At 40.7% G+C, this 17,805-nt stretch overlaps 1 protein-coding gene across 4 annotated transcripts in view; it reads left to right on the top strand.

Annotated features, from left to right (window-relative positions):
- The first annotated feature begins 5,190 nt into the window (after window positions 1–5,190).
- CEP162 (centrosomal protein 162) overlaps window positions 5,191–17,805 on the top strand; it is a 92,043-nt gene continuing 79,428 nt past the window's right edge. The window contains exons 1-3 of one of the 4 annotated variants that reach the window (XM_032651590.1): window positions 5,191–5,467; window positions 6,531–6,646; window positions 16,986–17,097. In XM_032651590.1, the coding sequence (XP_032507481.1) occupies window positions 6,590–6,646; window positions 16,986–17,097 (169 nt within the window). In that variant the 5' untranslated portion in view covers window positions 5,191–5,467; window positions 6,531–6,589. Of the gene's footprint in view, window positions 5,468–6,513; window positions 6,647–16,985; window positions 17,098–17,805 lie in introns of those variants that run through there. The other 3 variants (XM_032651593.1, XM_032651592.1, XM_032651591.1) reach the window with 3 other exon arrangements.

Here is a 17,805-nt window from a genome sequence, read left to right on the forward strand (position 1 = left end):
TTTTTTCTTTGTAAAAAGCCTCCTAAGAATGTTACAGGTCAGATTTCAAACTTAAGTTTTTTCAACAAAGCTCAAATTTTCTGTTCAACATTGTTCTTTCATGACCTCTGATGGTGAAAATGTAAACTGACGTTACAAATACTAACAGAAATAATACCACAAATTCCATTTACCTTTTAGTGAAGATCCTTTCCCTTCTTTTCATATTTATTTACTTTGAGAATGTAATGGTATCAATTATTCAACAATACAGAAAGAGTGTTAGACAATTTCCTACCACTTCAAAGCATAAGAAAGCCCTCTTATTCAGTCTATAAATCTCTGAATGTATGTGTGCATAGAAAGAACATTTTAATGATATCAAAACTTACTACTGTGACTACTAGCTCTCAAATGGAAATGGAATAAAGTTTCGATAAAATTGAAACAATTATTTTAACTTACAAAATCATCACTCTTCCTAAATCTCTGTATATATGAATAAGGCAGCATAATTGCATATTAAGACCTGAATTATTTGGACTTATTTATTACTTCAAGTTCATTAATAAGATTACTGTCTAGACCTGAGCTCCTCCCTAAAAAGCTTCCACACAGCTAATTTATCTGGCAATATGACCCCAGAGAGCAGGAATAATGAGCAGGGGAATAAAAAGAGGAAAGAAGGAAGAGCTGAAATAAGGATGCATTATCAAAATGATTATGGCCAAACTATGCCAGATTCCACAGGCCTTTTAAGAGGCTGCAATGAAATCCATGAAATAAATAGGAGAAGGGAGAATTCCCTGGAGGTCTAGTGGTTAAGACTCTGCACTTCCACTGTAGGGGGCCCAGGTTCGATCCCTGATTGGGGAACTAATCCTGTAAGTTGAGTGGCACAGCCAAAAAAAAAAAAAGGACAAGGATTTTTCAATGGGCTTCCATCCCCCATGGATTTAGTGGCCCTTGGACTTTGACTACCACATACCCACTTGTAGGTTGCACACGTGTGGCACTTCAGTGGGCATTCCACACCTGCACTTGTTGCCAGAAAATGTCCAGGGAAGGAAGCGGAGGCTCACACCTTGGTCAGAGGTGAGGCACTCCCCAGTTGCACCTGCAGAAAGTCTACGAGAACTGATTGTAGAAACTGACTTCAGTTGAATGCAGGGCCAAGAGAATTTTAAGTGATGAACAAAGTGGTCACTGATGCACTAGAACCTTTGCACTACTCAGATTCACGTTTTCTCTCCATTAACTCCTACCTGTCACTGCAAGGTGCTAGCCAGCCACAACTTGTGCAAGAGGGTTTGTGAACTAGCTACCCTCCCTGCTGCCACAGCTGGTCCCAAAGCCTTGTTGATAGTCATCAGCTCTCTTCTCCACCAGCGATTCTAAATTTTTCTCACCCGTGGCCAGCATCTCAGCTGATCTAAGGTTGTTTGCCTGGCAGAGGGATCCAGACCTTCTTCCTCTAGGTTGATTTGCTTTGCCTTCATCAGGGAATAGATGCTGTAAATGCTGATTCACCATTATCACCTGGCACAAAACACCAGGAGATGCATCAATCAAGCCGATGGATAGTCCTCCCTGCTTCCATCATAGGGCAGTGACCCAGGCTCTTCGCGTTAATAAGGGTAGGTTAGTCTTGCAAATATGCTAACATATTAATTCTCTTTTGCTTGATGATCCAGGAACGAGGAGCCCAAAGAGGTGGTAGTTAAGTTCTGTGGAACTCTTTTACTTTGTCCTCTGGTGGCCCTGGTGAACGGCCATAAGACCCTTTGTGGAAAGATAGGGAGAATGTTTGTAACTATTCTTACGACATTACAGAGTCCTTCCTCAAGGGCACTCACCCTCCCTTTGAACACTTGGTATCTGGGTCTGTTGAAATTAAATAAATCCAGAAATTGGATGAAGGATCTGGATTTTCCATGATGATAGCTAATGTCAGTATTCCACTCACTAGATCACTTTGTTATACACACACACACACACACACACACACACACACACACATACACACACACAATCAAGTAATCACTCAATCAGCTGTTCATTTATCTCATCCCTCAAAACACCATGATTTATTAGCTATTGGCACAAATCCCTGCAGGTCAAGGCACCTGATTGCTACTAAAGACTTCTGCCCATTTCAGTAATTACAACCATCTTGCCTTCGATAGTTTTGTATTGCTACATGGGCTCTGCCATTGAGAAATCTCATAACTGCACTGATACTGGGGAGACTAGTTCCACAACAGCATCTCCTGTTAATAACTCTGACCTATGCAGGACAGACATCACCAAGTTTTTTCACAGATGCTGGCCTCTTCCTCACCAGTGAATTCCTTCTTGCCTTACTGAAGGGGATGTCCTATGAATCCTCCTGGAGAACAAAGTCAGATGCTAGGTTCTAGATATCACAGATATCTACTCTAACATTCCCATCCCTGTGAGCCTTCTGACATCTTCCTTAGTACTCTGCCAAAGCAATTTTAGCATCTCTACCTCATTTTCCTATTGGCCGTTATCACATTCAGGCTTCAAGGAAACATCCCAGCAGTGGACGAGGACCAACGCCAGGTGTTCTCACTAGCATGTTGAACCTCAAGACATGAGTGAGTGTTCCCATGTCAATAAATCCTTATGCAGCCTTATTTTATTCTCCCTACCAGTTCAACACTCTCAAGATTCACTCCTACATGTGTTCCCCTGGTTCCTTTTAGTATATATAACACGGGACCTGCACTTTCTGTAAACCATTTCCTCCCAGAGCAAGGATTATAGTTCTGCGCTCAGATGTCTGAGACCTGACCGGATCACTGGCATGGAGATGGTGAATGGCGGCAGGGCTGGATCCTGAGGAGGACAAGTGTCATCTTGTGAGTTGCCTTCCTCATATGAGGGTCTCGAAGTCTTTGCAGGCTCTTTAGGCAATAGGAGGATGCTCTCTTTTAGCAAAGGGAATGGGACTGCTTCTGCCAGTGAGGAGAGTTCAGGGAAATTGAGAGTTCAAGATTCCCAGAATCATTTACCCAAATGTCTCTATTGCTGGTTTCAGGATTTAACTGTTTTCAACCAGGGCCCTAACTCAGGACACCCAAAGAAGCTGTGTCTTCATTCTCCTTTGCACCTATGCTGCAGAAAATGATGATCTCCTCAAATGCTGACAGAGGCCCTTGGCATTTACCATGTGCCTTGAATCGATTTTGACTGACCTGAGCCAGTCATTTTCCTTATTTCAAAGAATTCAAAGAAATCAATAAAAATCCAACCATCCTTATAATTACCACTGTCACCATACCATTCAAGTATAACAGTAAGTATATGAGCCAACCCTTCACTTTCCACCTGTACCTACGGCCAACGAACCTCATATAAGAATCGTAGAGCTGTGCTCCATCGGTTATCACCACCCCATTTCCCATTAGCAGTGGGATCTTCATTGCCATCTGACTGTTGAGTTACTCAGTTCCTAAATCCCATCCTAATGGTCCATTTTCCAGGGCTAATCCTGATCTATCTATCTTTCCTAGTGTTTGCCTGAAAGCAGAACATGAGACAGAGCTCTGCATAAGAGTAATTTACTCAGGAGTGGGTTGCCACGTAGCAGTAGCCATGAACAAGGAGAATGACGTAGAGAAGGATGGAAAGCCAATACAAGAATGTGCTATCAAGTTGGTCTCTGTTGTGAACAACTGGTTCTGGATCACAGAGGACATCGTGATTAGTCTTATGAAACGAGTATCAACACTGTCCAGGGCCAGTAAGGGGAATTGTTTGTTCATCAGCTCCAGCCCCCACTGATCAAGCTTGGGCCTGTAGAGATTAAATCCCCCACTTCTAAGTTGCAAATGTTGAGTGCTGAATGGTTATCCTCAAGGATCAGAGAAGTCCCACGGATCAGAGAGCAAGCAGTTCACACTGCAAGCTCCAGGCAGGCACACGGACGAGCTACACTTGTGTGTAGCTAGTGACAGCCTGAGTGGCAGTGGTCCCAGTAGCTGTGGCGAGAGTAAAAAACGAGGCCAAGAAGATCTGAGGCTACTACGTATGTGTGAATTAGTGGGAAGGAGGCTGAATTTGCAAAATGCTTCCTAGTAGGGATGGGTGGAGAAAGCTTCCTAGAGGAAATGAGGGCTAAATTGAAACCTAAACCACCTAAAGGATGAGTAGAAGTCAGCAAGGGTTGATAAAGAGGAGACAGGCCATTTTCAGTGAGAAAGAAGCTTCCTCCATCTTCTCAGAGGTTGAGGTGGCTTCTAATGTTTTCCAACCACACCCTACTTCTTCTACAATAGCAGTGGTCATACAGAATTGCAATTGTCTGATCACTTATCTGCTCCACTAGACCAAAGACTCTGTTAGGGCAGGGATTATGACTGTCTTCTCCCATGCAGCACATATTAGAAACAAAAGTATAAACTTAATTGAATTGTCTTGTAGATTGTAAAGATTAAGTGAAGTAATGCATGCACAGCTCCTAACAACTAAAGTGCTCAGTAAATAGTAGCTTTAAAAAATCTCTATTATTATTCAAATCTTTATCATAGGGCACAGTTCTGGCATGTACACATTTGTATCACAATAAACACTTGCTGAAAGAAAAGTTCAGGCCGGACATGATGAGGTCCTTAACTATGTCTGCCAGCAGCAACGCTTTCAACTGCTGTCGCTTTTACATTTTGTATCCTAAATGCTGTCCTCTGAAACTCCAACGTGCGTTGTGTTCTTATTTTTTTAGAGGAAGGAATAGCAAAAATAAAATAAAAATCCAAGAAAGTAATTGTAAGATGCCGCTGTAGAATGGGGGGAAAGGAGGGGTAATGGGAAACCATAGCGATGTTCTGATATGGGTAGGGCTTGGGGTGTGTCTGTGTATTTTCAATTTCTTGTCCACTAGATGGTGGAACAGAGTCCCTATCCTGGCAACAGAGTTCTTCATAAAAGGTTACAGGTTCTCTCACAACGCCCACGCAGGGCTTTGCACGTGAAGGAAATTACCCAATAAGTTAAATTTTTTCAAGGCTTCCGCTTGTAAAGCAGAAAGCCGAAACGACACAGGAGGCAAATGTTAGGGAGAGGTGAGAAGGGATGAGAAATGCGGAAAGACAAGGAGCAGGGGAGCTAAACTACATTTCCCAGGAAGCCACGGGCGCACCTGCCACACCCACCACGCCTGTTACGGCGCTCGCGACCCTGTAGTCCATCCCACCCCAAGGAGCACGGAGAAGGGCACGGAGTCTCCACTGGTGCAGCAGCGGCGGCGGCTCCAACCCGCCAGCTCGTCCTGCTGAGCCACGACCACTCCACCCTGCGCTTGTAGAGCCGAAGAGACACTCACCGCTGCCCCTCTGTTCCCGCGAGCCACGTGACCAGCTCGGGTCATGTGACTCCAGAGCCTGGCGGCTGAAGTCAGTTACCCTGGCAACTGCTGGGCCCCCCCCTCAGACCGTCCGGGAAAGCGGGGAATTCAGAAGCAAAGGTAGGTAGGGCGTGGATACTTGCTTTCCACTCGGTTCAGCAGGGCCCAGACTGTGCTCAGACCCGCTGCTCAGGGCTTTAGTTTCGGGTCACTCCCTTCCTCCACCCCGGCTCCGCTGCGGGCGCGTCTTTGTCTTCCCGCCGACTCCGGAGCCCGCGCTTCCTGGGGCCTGGGACCCTCTGAGTGGGACCCGCATTTGACCCACAATTTGGGGCCAAGACCTTAACCGCCCACACACTGAACTGAACAGAAATGCAAATAAGGGGGAGGAGGTGTTACCGCGCAGGCTGAGCATATTGACCAGATCTCCACACCTCCCGCCTCCACAAAAGGAAGCTGAGGTCGGAGCTGCCTCATGGAGTTACGGTCCAGAAACTGACGCAGATCCGAAGTTGGGTTCTTTAGGGAGACTGGGGAGACTTGGGCATTGCAAGTCACTATTGCGTAGTTTTTGTTGACCTTCCCTCCGTCCAAGAGAAACATAATTTGTTCTAATTTGCTCCATTAACTTTGTTTTAGGTAGATTCTGAGTCTTAAGGTATTAATCCAGAAATTTGTATCTGGAAACGCCCCCATATCAGGAAACAGTCTATTTTTCAAAGCTTCTTAATATGGATTGATAAATAACTAGCTGAATGATAAGATGGCACAAACTCTGTCCTGCGCTTTGCAAAAGGGAAACAGTCTTTTGGATTTGCTAGTTTTTACTTTTTAAAAGTTTCCTTGAGAAGCCCTGGTTTATTTAAGGGATGTTAACACACACACACACACACACACACACACACACGCTAATATGCATAGATTTAGGAAATAATCTCGAGGCCACTTTTTAACAACTGTGTGTTAAGAATGAAAATGTAATTCTCAACTCTAAGTCAAACTGTGAAAGCTGCTTTTTCAAATCAGTTTTATTAATGAGTTAAAAATCTCTTGTCCAATTTACTGGTCAGTAATTGTGTGTATATGCTAAATCATGAGAGAAATGTCTGAAGTTCAAGGCTGACGGTTTTTATGATGTGATTTGGATTTCCTTAAAGGATGTTTATTATCTCTTGCCATTTAGTGTTTCCACTATTGTAAATACTTTGGAATGTTTACTTTGGGAAGGGAAAATTATTGATAATGGCCCACTATTCCAAAGAAGAGCTGGATGAAGAGTTTGAACAGTTCATGAAGGAGGTAAGTTTATATTTTTAAAAGCTGTATTGTAAATTGTCCTACAAGAAACTCATTCTTCTAGGATGCAATCAGCCTATCATCAAGCTCTGTCACCTGTTTCCAAAATACATCTATCATCCCTCTAGTTCTCTCCCTTTTCACTGCAACTTACCTAATCCAGGACACCATCATCTCACTAGGCTACTGCAACAGTTCCCACGTACTGTCCAAGCGTTCCTTCACCACACGGCTGCCAGCGTGGTTTGTGGCATAAATCAGACTCTGTTACTCCCAATGGAAAAGACTATTGGTCTCCCATCACATACAGAGTAAAATCCAGACTCCTTTCTGTGGCTTACAAAACCCTGGATGATTTTGCTCATGCCCACCTCACTGACTATACACTGCTCTTCCCCCTTTTCCATTCATGCCTTTTTTCTCCTCCAGACACGCCAAGCTCATTTCACATTAGGAGCTTTGTACTGTTCCCTCTGCCAATAATGCTGTCTATTCCTCTATCCTTTACCTGGATGGTGAAGATCTCTTTTTAAAATCACTACCTAAGAGAGGTTTCTTTCTGTTGATCCAGTAAAAAAGTAACTACCAAGTTCCTTCTTATACCATGTACTTAATTTTCCATGTAGCTCATTCTTCATGTAGCTCTTAGAACCATTCATTATTTCACTTGTTTAGCTCTCTTTTCTGCCTCCCTTAAGAATGAATGGTCTTTGATATGACAGCTGTATTTTTTTTTTATTGAAGTATAGTTCATGTACAATATTATATTAGTTCGAACAGTGATTCAATTTTTATAGATTATACTCCATTTAAAGTTATTATAAAATACTGGCTGTACTCCCTGTGCTGCATGATATATACTTGTAGCTTATTTATTTTATTCATAGTAGTTTGTGCATTTTAATCCCTACTCCTACCCCTATTTTGCCCCTCCTCCTTTCTCTCTTCCCACTGGTACCCACTAGTTTGTTGTCTATATCTGAGTCTGTTTTCTGCTTTGTTATATTCATTTGTTTTATGTTTTTAGATTCCACATATAAGTGATAACATACAGTATTTGTTCTTCTCTGACTTGTTTCACTAAGCATAGTACCCTCCAGGTCCGTCCATGCTGTTTCAAATGACAAAATTTCATTCTTTTTATGGTTAAGTAACATTCCATCATATATCTGTATACCACACCTTCTTTATCCATTCATCTGTTGATGAACACTTCCATATCTTTGATAGTGTAAATAATGCTGCTGTGAACATTGGGATGCATTTATCTTTTCCAATTACTGTTTTTGTGTTCTTAGCATATATACGCAGGAGTGGAATCACTGGATCATATAGTAGTTCTGTTTTTAGTTTTTTGAGGAACCTCCATACTGTTTCCATAGTGGCTGTACCAATTTACATTCCCACTAACGGTGTACAAGGGTTCCATTTTCTCTACATCCTCACCAGCATTTGCTATTTGTAGCCATTCTGACAGGTGTGAGGTGATACCTATTTGGGGTTTTGATTTACATTTCCCTGATGATTAGCAATGTTGAGCATCTTTTCATGTGCCTGTTGGCCATGTGTATATCTTGTGCCCATTTTTTAATCAGGTTGGGTTTGTTTGTTTGTTTGTTTTTTGATATTAACCCCTTATTGGTCATATGATAAGCAATGTTTTCTCCTGTACTATAGGTTCTTTTCATTTTATCGATGGTTTCCTTTACGGTGCAAAAGCTTTTAAGTTTGATTAGGTCCCATATGTTTAGTTTTGCTTTTGTTTCCTTTGCCTTAGGAGACAGATCCAAAAAAATATTGCTACAATTTATGTCAGAGTGTTCTGCCTATGTTTTCTTCTAGGAGTTTTATAGTTTCAGGTTTGTTTTTTTTTTTTGCGGTATGCGGGCCTCTCACTGTTGCGGCCTCTCCCGTTGCGGAGCACAGGCTCCGGGCGCGCAGGCTCAGCGGCCATGACTCACGGGCCCAGCCACTCTGCGGCATGTGGGATCTTCCCAGACCGGGGCACGAACCCGTCTCCCCTGCATCAGCAGGTGGACTCTCAACCACTGCGCCACCAGGGAAGCCCAGTTTCAGGTTTTATACTTAGGTCTTTACTCCATTTTGAGTTTATTTTTGTATTGATATATGGTGTGCGAAAATGTTCTAATTTCATTCTTTTACATGTAACTGTCCAGTTTTCCCAGCACCACTTACTTCAATAAGAGACTGTCTTTTTTCCAATGTAAATTCTTGCCTTCTTTGTTGTAGATTAATTGACCATAAGTGCACGGGTTTATTTCTGGGCTCTCTATTCTGTTCTGTTGATGGACGTGTTGGTTTTTGTGTTGTGATTACTGGAGCTTCCTAGTATAGTCTGAAGTCAGGGAGCTGAAGTCAGGGAGCTTAATACCTTTAGCTTTGTTCTTTTTTCTCAACATTGCTTTGGCTTTTCAGGGTCTTTAGTTGTTCCGTATAAATTTTAGGATTATTTGTTCTAGTTCTGTGAAAAATGTCATACATGTTTTGACAGGTATTGCATTAAATCTGTAGCTTGCTTTGGGTAGCATGGACATTTTAACAATATCAATTCTTCCAATCCATGAACATGAGCTATCTTGCCATTTCATTGTATCATCCTCAGTTTCCTTCATCAGTGTTTTATAGTTTTCAGACCATGAGTTTTTCACCTCCTTGATTAAGTTTTTTCCTATGTATTTTATTCTTTTGGATGTGATTTTAAAAAGGATGGTTTTCTTACTCTTTCTGATAGTTCATTATTAGTATATAGAAAAGCAACAGATTTCTGTATATTAATCTTGTATCCTACAAAGCTACTGAATCCATTTATTAATTCTGAGAGTTTTTTGGTGAAGACTTTAGGGTTTTCTATATGTAGTATCATGCCATCTGCAAATACTGACAGCTTTACATCTTCCCTTTCAATTTGGAAGCCTTTTATTTCTTTTCATGTCTGATTGCTCTGACTAGGACTTCCAGTACTTTATTAAATAGAAGTGGTGAGAGTGGGCATCCTTATCTTGTTCCTGATTTTAGAGGAAGCGCTTTCAGTTTTTCACCAATGAATATGATGTTAGCTGTGGGTTTGTCATAAATGACCTTTTTTACGTTGCTATGAGTTTAGATACCAACTTTGATGAGAGTTTTTGTCATGAATGGATATTGAATTTTGTCAAATGCTTTCTCTGTATTTATTGAGATGATCATGTGACTTGTTAATGTGGTGTATCACATTGATTGACTTGCAAATATTGAACCATGTTTGCATCCCTAGAGTAAGTCCTACTTGATCATGGTGTATGATTCTTTTTATATATTGTTGAATTAAGTTTGTTGAGGATTTCTGCATCTATATTCATCAGAGATATCAGCCTGCAGTTTTCTTTTTTTGTAGTGTCTTTGTCTGTTTTTAATATCAGGGTAATGTGACCTTGTAGAATGAATTTGGGAGTGTCCTTTCTTCTGTTTTTTGGAATAGGTTGAGAAGGATATTAGCTTTTTATATGTTTGGTGGAATTCTCCTGTGAATCTATCCTGGACTTTCGTTTGCTGGAAGTTTCTGATTACTAATTCAATTATACTACTAGTGATTGGTCTGTTCACATTGTCTGTGTCTTCCTGATTCAGTTTTGGAAGATTGTATGTTTTTAGAAATTAATCCATTTCTTAGGTTGTCCAATTTGTAGACATGTAACTGTTTGTAGTATTGTCTTATGATTTTATTATCTGTGATATTGGTTGTTAGTTCTCCTCTTTCTTTTTTATTTTGTTTGGGTCCTCTTTTTTCTTGATGAACCCCTGGCTAAAGGCTTATCAATTTTCTTAATTTTTGGGGGGACTTCCCTGCCTGGTGGAGCAGTGGATAAGACTCCACACTCGCAGTGCGGAGGGCTCGGGTTTGATCCCTGTTCAGGGAACTAGATACCACATGCATGCTGCAACTAGGGATTCACATGTCATAACTAGGGAGCCTGCATGCCGTGACTAAGGAGCCTGTGAGCCACAACTAAGGAGCCCACGAGCTGCACCTAAGGAGCTGGCAAGCTGAAACTAAGGAGCCCTGGAGCCATAGCTAAGGAGCCCGTGTGCTTCAACTAAGGAGCCTGTGACTACAACTGGGGAGCCTGCCTGCTGCAACTAAGATGCCATGCAACCAAAAAAAAAAAAAAAATTCTTTATTATTTCAAAAAACCAGCTCTTGGTTTCATTGATTTTTTAAATTTATTTTATTTTATTTTTTTGGTCTCTATTTATTTCCTCTCTGGTATTTATTATTTCCTTTCTTCTGCTGACTTTGGACTTTGTTCTTCTTTTTCTGATTCCTTTGGATGGTAGGTTATGTTGTTTATTTGAGATTTTTCTTGTTTCTTAAAGTAGGCCTGTATCACTGTAAACATTCCTCTTAGAACTGCTTTTGCTACATCCCATGATTTCAGAAAGTTGTGTTTTTATTTTCATTTGTCTTAAGGTATTTTCTGATTCCCTCTTTGATTTCTTCATTGACCCATTGTGTTTTTAGTAGCATGTCATTTAGTCTCCACATGTTTGTGTTTTTCCCATTTTTCTTCCTATAATTGATATCTAGTTTATACCATGGTGATTGGAAAAAATGCTTGATATAATTTCTGTCCTCTTAAATTCGTTGAGACTTTTTTGTGACCTAGAGTGTGGTCTGCCCTTGAGAATGTTCTATGGTCACTTGAAAATAATGTGTATTCTGCTGGTTTTGGATGGAATATCCTGTAGATATCTATTAAGTCCATCTGGTCTAATTTGTCATTTAAGGCCAGTGTTAGCTTACTGATGTTCTGTCTGGATGATCTGTCCATCTGTCCAATTGGGTATTAACATTCCCTACTACTTTTGTATTATTGCCAGTTTCTCCATTTATAGCTGTTAACATTTGCTTTATATATTTAGATGCTCCTATATTAGTTGCATATATTTTAATGAATGTTATATCCTCTTTTGTATTGATTCCTGTATCATTATACAATGCCCTACTTGCCTTTTGTTTTAAAGTCTGTTTCATCTTATATGAGTATTGCTACCCCAGCTGTCTTGTTTCCATTTGCATGAAATAACTTCTTCTAGCCCCTCACTTTCAGTCTGTGTGTGTCTTTATCTCTGAAGCGAGTCTCTTGTAAGCAGCATATAGATGGGTCTTGTTATTTTGTCCAATCAGCCACCCTATGTCTTTTGATTGGAGCATTTAGTCCATTCACATTTAAAGCAATTATTGATAGTTATGTTCGTACTGCCATTTTGTTACTCTTTTCTGGTTTTTGTACTTATTCTCTGTTCTTTTCTCCTTCTTTTTGTTTCTTCCCCTGTGGTTTGATGATTTTCTTTAGTGGTATGTTTGTGCTCCTTTCTCTCCAGTTTTTGTGTGTCCATTATTGGGTTTTTTTTTTCATTATTGGGTTTTTATTTCTGGTTACCATGGGGTTCATATATATTGATCTATGGTTATATCCACTTGTTTTAAACTGGTAGTCATTTAAGTTCAAACACATTCTAAAAGTTCTACATTTTTTTCTCCCTTCCCCAACATTTTGTGTTTTTGTGTCATATTTTACATCTTCATGTTTATCCCTTACCTTTTTATTATAGTTATAGCTGATTATACAATTTTTGTCTTTGAATCTTTGTACTAGCTTATTTAAGTGGTTGATCCATAGCCTTTACTATATATTTGTCATTATTAGTGGGGTTTTTCTTTTCCTATACATGCCTACTTCTTGTTGTAGCATTTTCTTTTCCACTGAGAGAAGACCCTTTAACATTTCCTTTAGGGTCAATTTAGTATTGATGAACTCTTCTAGTCTTTGCTTGTTTGAGAAGTTTTTCATCTGTCCTTTAATTCCAAATTATAATTTTGCTGGGTAGAGTATCCTAGGTTTTAGGTTTTTCCCTTTTGCACCTTACATATATCATGCTGTTCCCTTCTGGCCTGCAAAGTTTTGCAGAAAAATCAGCTGATAGCTTTTGGGGGGTGGGGTTCCCTTGTATGCGACTCTTTGTTTTTCTCTTGCTGCCTTTAGAATAATCTCTTTAACTTTTAACATTTTAATAACACTTTAATTGTGATATGTCTTGGTGTGGGTCTATTTGGGTTCATTTTATTTGGGACTCTCTGTGCCTCCTGTACCTGGATATCTGATTAACTTATTCAGGTTCAAGAAATTTTCAGCTATAATTTCATCAAATAAATTTTCAACTCCTTTCTCTCTGAGTTCTCCATCTGGGACACCTATAATATGAATGTTGGTACACTTGATGGTATCTCAGAGTTCCCTTAAATTGTTTTCATTTTTTAAATTTGTTTTTTCTTCATGTCTGATTGGGTGATTTCCATTATTCTGTCTTCCAGATCACTTATGCATTCTTCTGTATCACCTAGTCTGCTGTTAATTCGTTCTAGTGTGTTTTTCATTACAGTTGTATTCTTCACTTCTGGCTGGTTCTTTTATATTTTCTAATTTCTTGTTAAAATACTATGTTCATCTATTCCTTTTTCAGCATTCTTAGTAATGCTTTGAACTTCTTATCTGGTAAATTATTTATCTCTGTTTCATTAGTTGTTTTTCCTGTTCTTTTGTTTGAAACAAGTTCTTCTGTCCTCTCATTTTGTTTAACTTTCTCTGTCTCTATGAAATTAAGTGAAACAGTTACCTATCCCCATCTTGAAGGGGTGCCCCTTTGTGGGAGTGTCCCTGTGCAGTCTGCACGTGCCTGGTGGCTTTGATGGGAGAGCTGGATCTGATGTAAGCAGGAGCTGTGTCTTTCTCCAGGGTGTGCTGGCAGCTATCACTTTGGTAAGAGGTGGGACTGGAGACAAAGGGGCTCAAGGCAGAGCCAGGTGTGAGCCAGGGCTTCTCCTCACTCAGTGGTCAACACCACCCTATGAGGGGTGGGAGTGAGTCCCAAGGTGCTGGAGCAGAAGCCCTGAGGGTTGGGTCCCAGCTGGTTCTGTTTCCTATAAGCATGTACTCTTTCCTCTCCTAGCATTGTCACATTGTCATCTTTGCCCCAGAGAGGAGTAGTGCTGGAGCAAGAGGGGCTGGAGTAGGGGTTTGGCTTGGGCCAGGCCTTGTGCCAGGGTGGTCATAGGAAACCAGCCAGAGTCCCGTGCAGTTTCATTCTGCTTCTTCCACCTTGTTTCGGGAGTAAGGAAATATGTGCACACTCCTCATGAGCAGAGTCTCGGTTTCTTACAGCCCCACTGTCGGTCCCACTGGTTTTATAACCAGCTATGGGGACTCATCTTCCCAATGGCAGACCCCAGGGCTGTGGCCCGCAATATGTGGTTCTAGCCACCTACTCCCCAGAGTGGGTTTCCAAGCCTTTTAATCCCCTTGCTTTTCTGTGTCCCTTCCCTGGGGAACAGCTCCTGACCTGATCACTTTTCTTCCCTTCCTACCCGATTCCATATGTCTTTCTTACAGCTTGTTCTACTTAACGTAACAATTTCAAGGTTCATTAATGTTGTCATATCTATCAGTACCTTATTCCTTTTTTATAGCTGAATAATATTCCATCGTATGGATTTACCACATTTTGTTTACCTTCTTATCAGCTGATGGACATTTGAGTTCTTTCCACTTTCTAGCAATTATGAATAATGCCGCTATGACAATTGTATATAAGTTTTTGTGTGGTTGTATGTTTTCATTTCTCTTGTGTGTATACCTAGGAGTGGGAATGCTGGGTCATATGGTAGCTCTATGTTTAACCTTTGGAGGAACTGTCAGACTGTTTCCTAAACGGCTGTGCCATTTTACTCTCACCAGAAGTGTATTAGTAATATTAGGGTTCCAGTTTCTCCATATCCTCACGAGCACTGTTGTTAACTGAGCAGCCAGCTGTTTTGTTTTGCTTCGTGTTTAATGATAGTAGCCTAGAAAGCAGTGTGGAAGATTGTCAGAAGTGAGAATACCTGCTATGTATTAGGCAGTAGGATGGGCATTCTCTGTTTCTTTGCTGATCCTTGCCACAGCCCTGCAAGGTCAGTGTCGCCATGCTTGTTTTACATATGTATAAACTGAAAAGAGGCGTAATTTTCCCTAAGCAACAGAACTAGCTTATTTTGAAGTTAAAAGTTTGAACTCAGATCTGTCTGGCTCCAAAAACTTACAGTCCTTCTTTCACACTTTTACGTAGCCATGGGTTTAGGAGGAAAAAACTGAATCTGAGGCAGATTGTCAGAGTTTGGTAAACAGCGAGAGATAGAAAGAGAGAAATGGAACATTTCAGCATGACAGTGAAGTATAAGACTGTGTGGAAGGTGATGCAACTAAAATTCAGATGGAGTAAAGAATACTCTTTCTTTTCTCCTCCCCTCATCCTGCCTGGTGGTCAAGGAAGACAGTGAGTTCTTTTCGAAGATTTAAAAACGGCATTCTTACAAGTCACTGGGGTAGAGTTGTTTGGTTGGCAGGTGGAAATGTGTGTGTAGTCATCTCAGAAGTTTAAGAAGTGCCCCAGGTACCAATGTCCTAGTTGGGGGACCATATAGAGTATTTGAAAGTGGACAGGCCTTAGTTAGAGAAACCCAAGTTTGAATCCCAGCTCTGTATCACTTACTGATAGTTGCAACCTGGACAAGTTGCTTAACTTCTTTGAGCTTACTTCCCCATCAGTAAATCTCTGCTGGATTATTTAAAGACTAAAATAACCTGAGTATAGATCCTGACATAGAGCAGGCAAGTAATTAATAAACGTTGATTTCGTCTCCAGAAAAAGTGTGTAGAATAAGGATAAAAAGGACGAAGAGCAGAGTCCTGGGGAAGTCTCGTGTTAAAGAAAAGGGCAAAAGGGCCAAGAGCTATTAGAGTTGGTTAGGAAAGGTCACAGAGGTGAAGTATAACCTGGAGGAGGTGGTGCTATGAGGTCAAAGGGCGAGATTTGCCCGAAGTGAGAGTTGGTCACCATGTCAAACTCCATGGTATGATCAGGGAGGTGACTGACAGTCATCCTTTATTTGTGGCATGTAGGAGGCCTGTGGTGACTGAGGAGAGCTGTTTTGGATGGGGACCAGATTTTAAGGGGTTTAACAGTGACCTGGAGAAGTTAGAATGTACATAAAGGAAAGATGATAGAATGAAAAGGAGGTAGGAGTAAGGAACTTTGCCTGTTTGCTTTGTTTTGTTTGTTTGTTTTGTTTGTTTGTTTTGTTTTTTTTAAGTAGGGTAGACTTAAGTGTTCATTCTTTCTTTCTTTCTTTTTTTTTTTTTTTTTTTTTTTTTGCGGTACACGGGCCTCTCACTGTTGTGGCCTCTCCCATTGCGGAGCACAGGCTCCGGACGAGCAGGCTCAGCGGCCATGGCTCACGGGCCTAGCAGCTCCGCGGCAGGTGGGATCTTCCCAGACCGGGGCACGAACCCGTGTCCCCTGCATTGGCAGGCAGACTCTCAACCACTGCGCCACCAGGGAAGCCCAAGTGTTCATTCTTATACTATACAATTATGCCAGGTGCTGTGCTAGGCCCTGGGGATGCAGTGATGAGCAAGTTTATAACCTGAGGGAAGGAGGGCAAGGAGATTGTGGAGGGAGTGAGGTGCAGAGATGGATTAGGATAACCCAGCAAGCGAGAACTTGGTGAGGCGGGAGGTGGCCCCTCTGCAGGTTCTCCTGGGAGTGGAGGAAAGAATTGCTCATCTGAGAGAGGAAAGCAGCGTTTTAACGGGTGAGTTTAGTGGTGGAGTGAGGGGAAGGAGAAGGAAGGTGGTTTTTGACCTAAGGTCTTTATTTTCTCTGTGAAGAGAGAGCCCAAGTTATTGGCTGAGAGTAAGGGTGGTAGATCGGGGTTAGAGTAGGGGTTTAGGATTGTAGTAAGATTTGAACCTGAAGAGTAGAAAAGGACAAATAAAAGTTTATTAAAGTTTATTAATCATTGTGACAAATGCAAATTTCTCTGGTAAGCACCTCACACTCAGTTCTTCCTGGTCTTAGAATTTTGTGTTCTTCTAGAGTGATGCTAGGTGATTTTGCACAATCATTATTTATTCTTAGACCCGAGATAGTGTCTAAAAAAGGATTATATCCTTTTATTCCTTCCTGATTAGGTTTCTTGATCAAGTTTTTTATTTCTTTGTTTTTATTGTTGATGTTTTTTCCTTGTTTCGTCTGCTTGTTTAATTCTGGGTATGAAATCAGTGTTCAGAGATGTATTCTTGATGTTTAAGTTATTTTGACCCCATAAATCTAGAATTATATGAATTTATACATAATTGCTGAGAATGTTTAGGTGATAACTGAAATATCAGAGAACAAAGAAACATTTTCAGTGATAAATCTGGGATTCTTGAATTTAAAATTCACTAGCTTATATATGATTTAGCTTTCAGATGATTCTTTTGAAAATTCAAATAAAACACCTAGACAACCTAAAGAAGTGAAGAAGAATGATACAGTGCCATGGTGGATAACTGAAGATGAATTTGAAGATGGTGGTAAATATTGCTGATTTTTAATTTTAAGTTATTTGACCACAGGGGGGCAGTCAAGACTTTTTTCTTTTTTTTTTTTTTAAACCCCACATTTGTTTGTTTATTTTTGGCTGTGTTGGGTCTTCGTTTCTGTGCGAGGGCTTTCTCTAGTTGTGTCAAGCGGGGACCACTCTTCATCGCGGTGCACGGGCCTCTCACTATCGTGGCCTCTCTTGTTGCAGAGCACAGGCTCCATACGTGCAGGCTCAGTAGTTGTGGCTCACGGGCCTAGTTGCTCCGTGGCATGTGGGATCTTCCCAGACCAGGGCTCGAACCCATGTCCCCTGCATTAGCAGGCAGATTCTCAACCACTGCGCCACCAGGGAAGCCCAGACAAGACTTTTAATTCTGGACTTTCTTACCATGCTTTTAATAAATATATAAGGAAAATAATAGTGTGAATTTTTGAAGTTTGACTTGATTTTCATATTACTTTATGATATATTTTTTATATAATAGGGAATCTGTGTTTCTGCATTATCAGATTATTTTACATTGAAATAATTTATTGTTCCTCAATTTAAGCTGGTGAATAATGTTAGGTATATTTATATATTATCATGTTTAATGGTAAATTGATTTAAAGTGATTTAATAAAATATTCTGACAATGTATTAATGTCACTGCATTGGGAAGATTTTAACAAATCTATAGATTTTGGTATTGGTCTCT

Source organism: Phocoena sinus, chromosome 12 (assembly GCF_008692025.1).
Source record: "Phocoena sinus isolate mPhoSin1 chromosome 12, mPhoSin1.pri, whole genome shotgun sequence".
NCBI lineage: Eukaryota > Metazoa > Chordata > Mammalia > Artiodactyla > Phocoenidae > Phocoena > Phocoena sinus.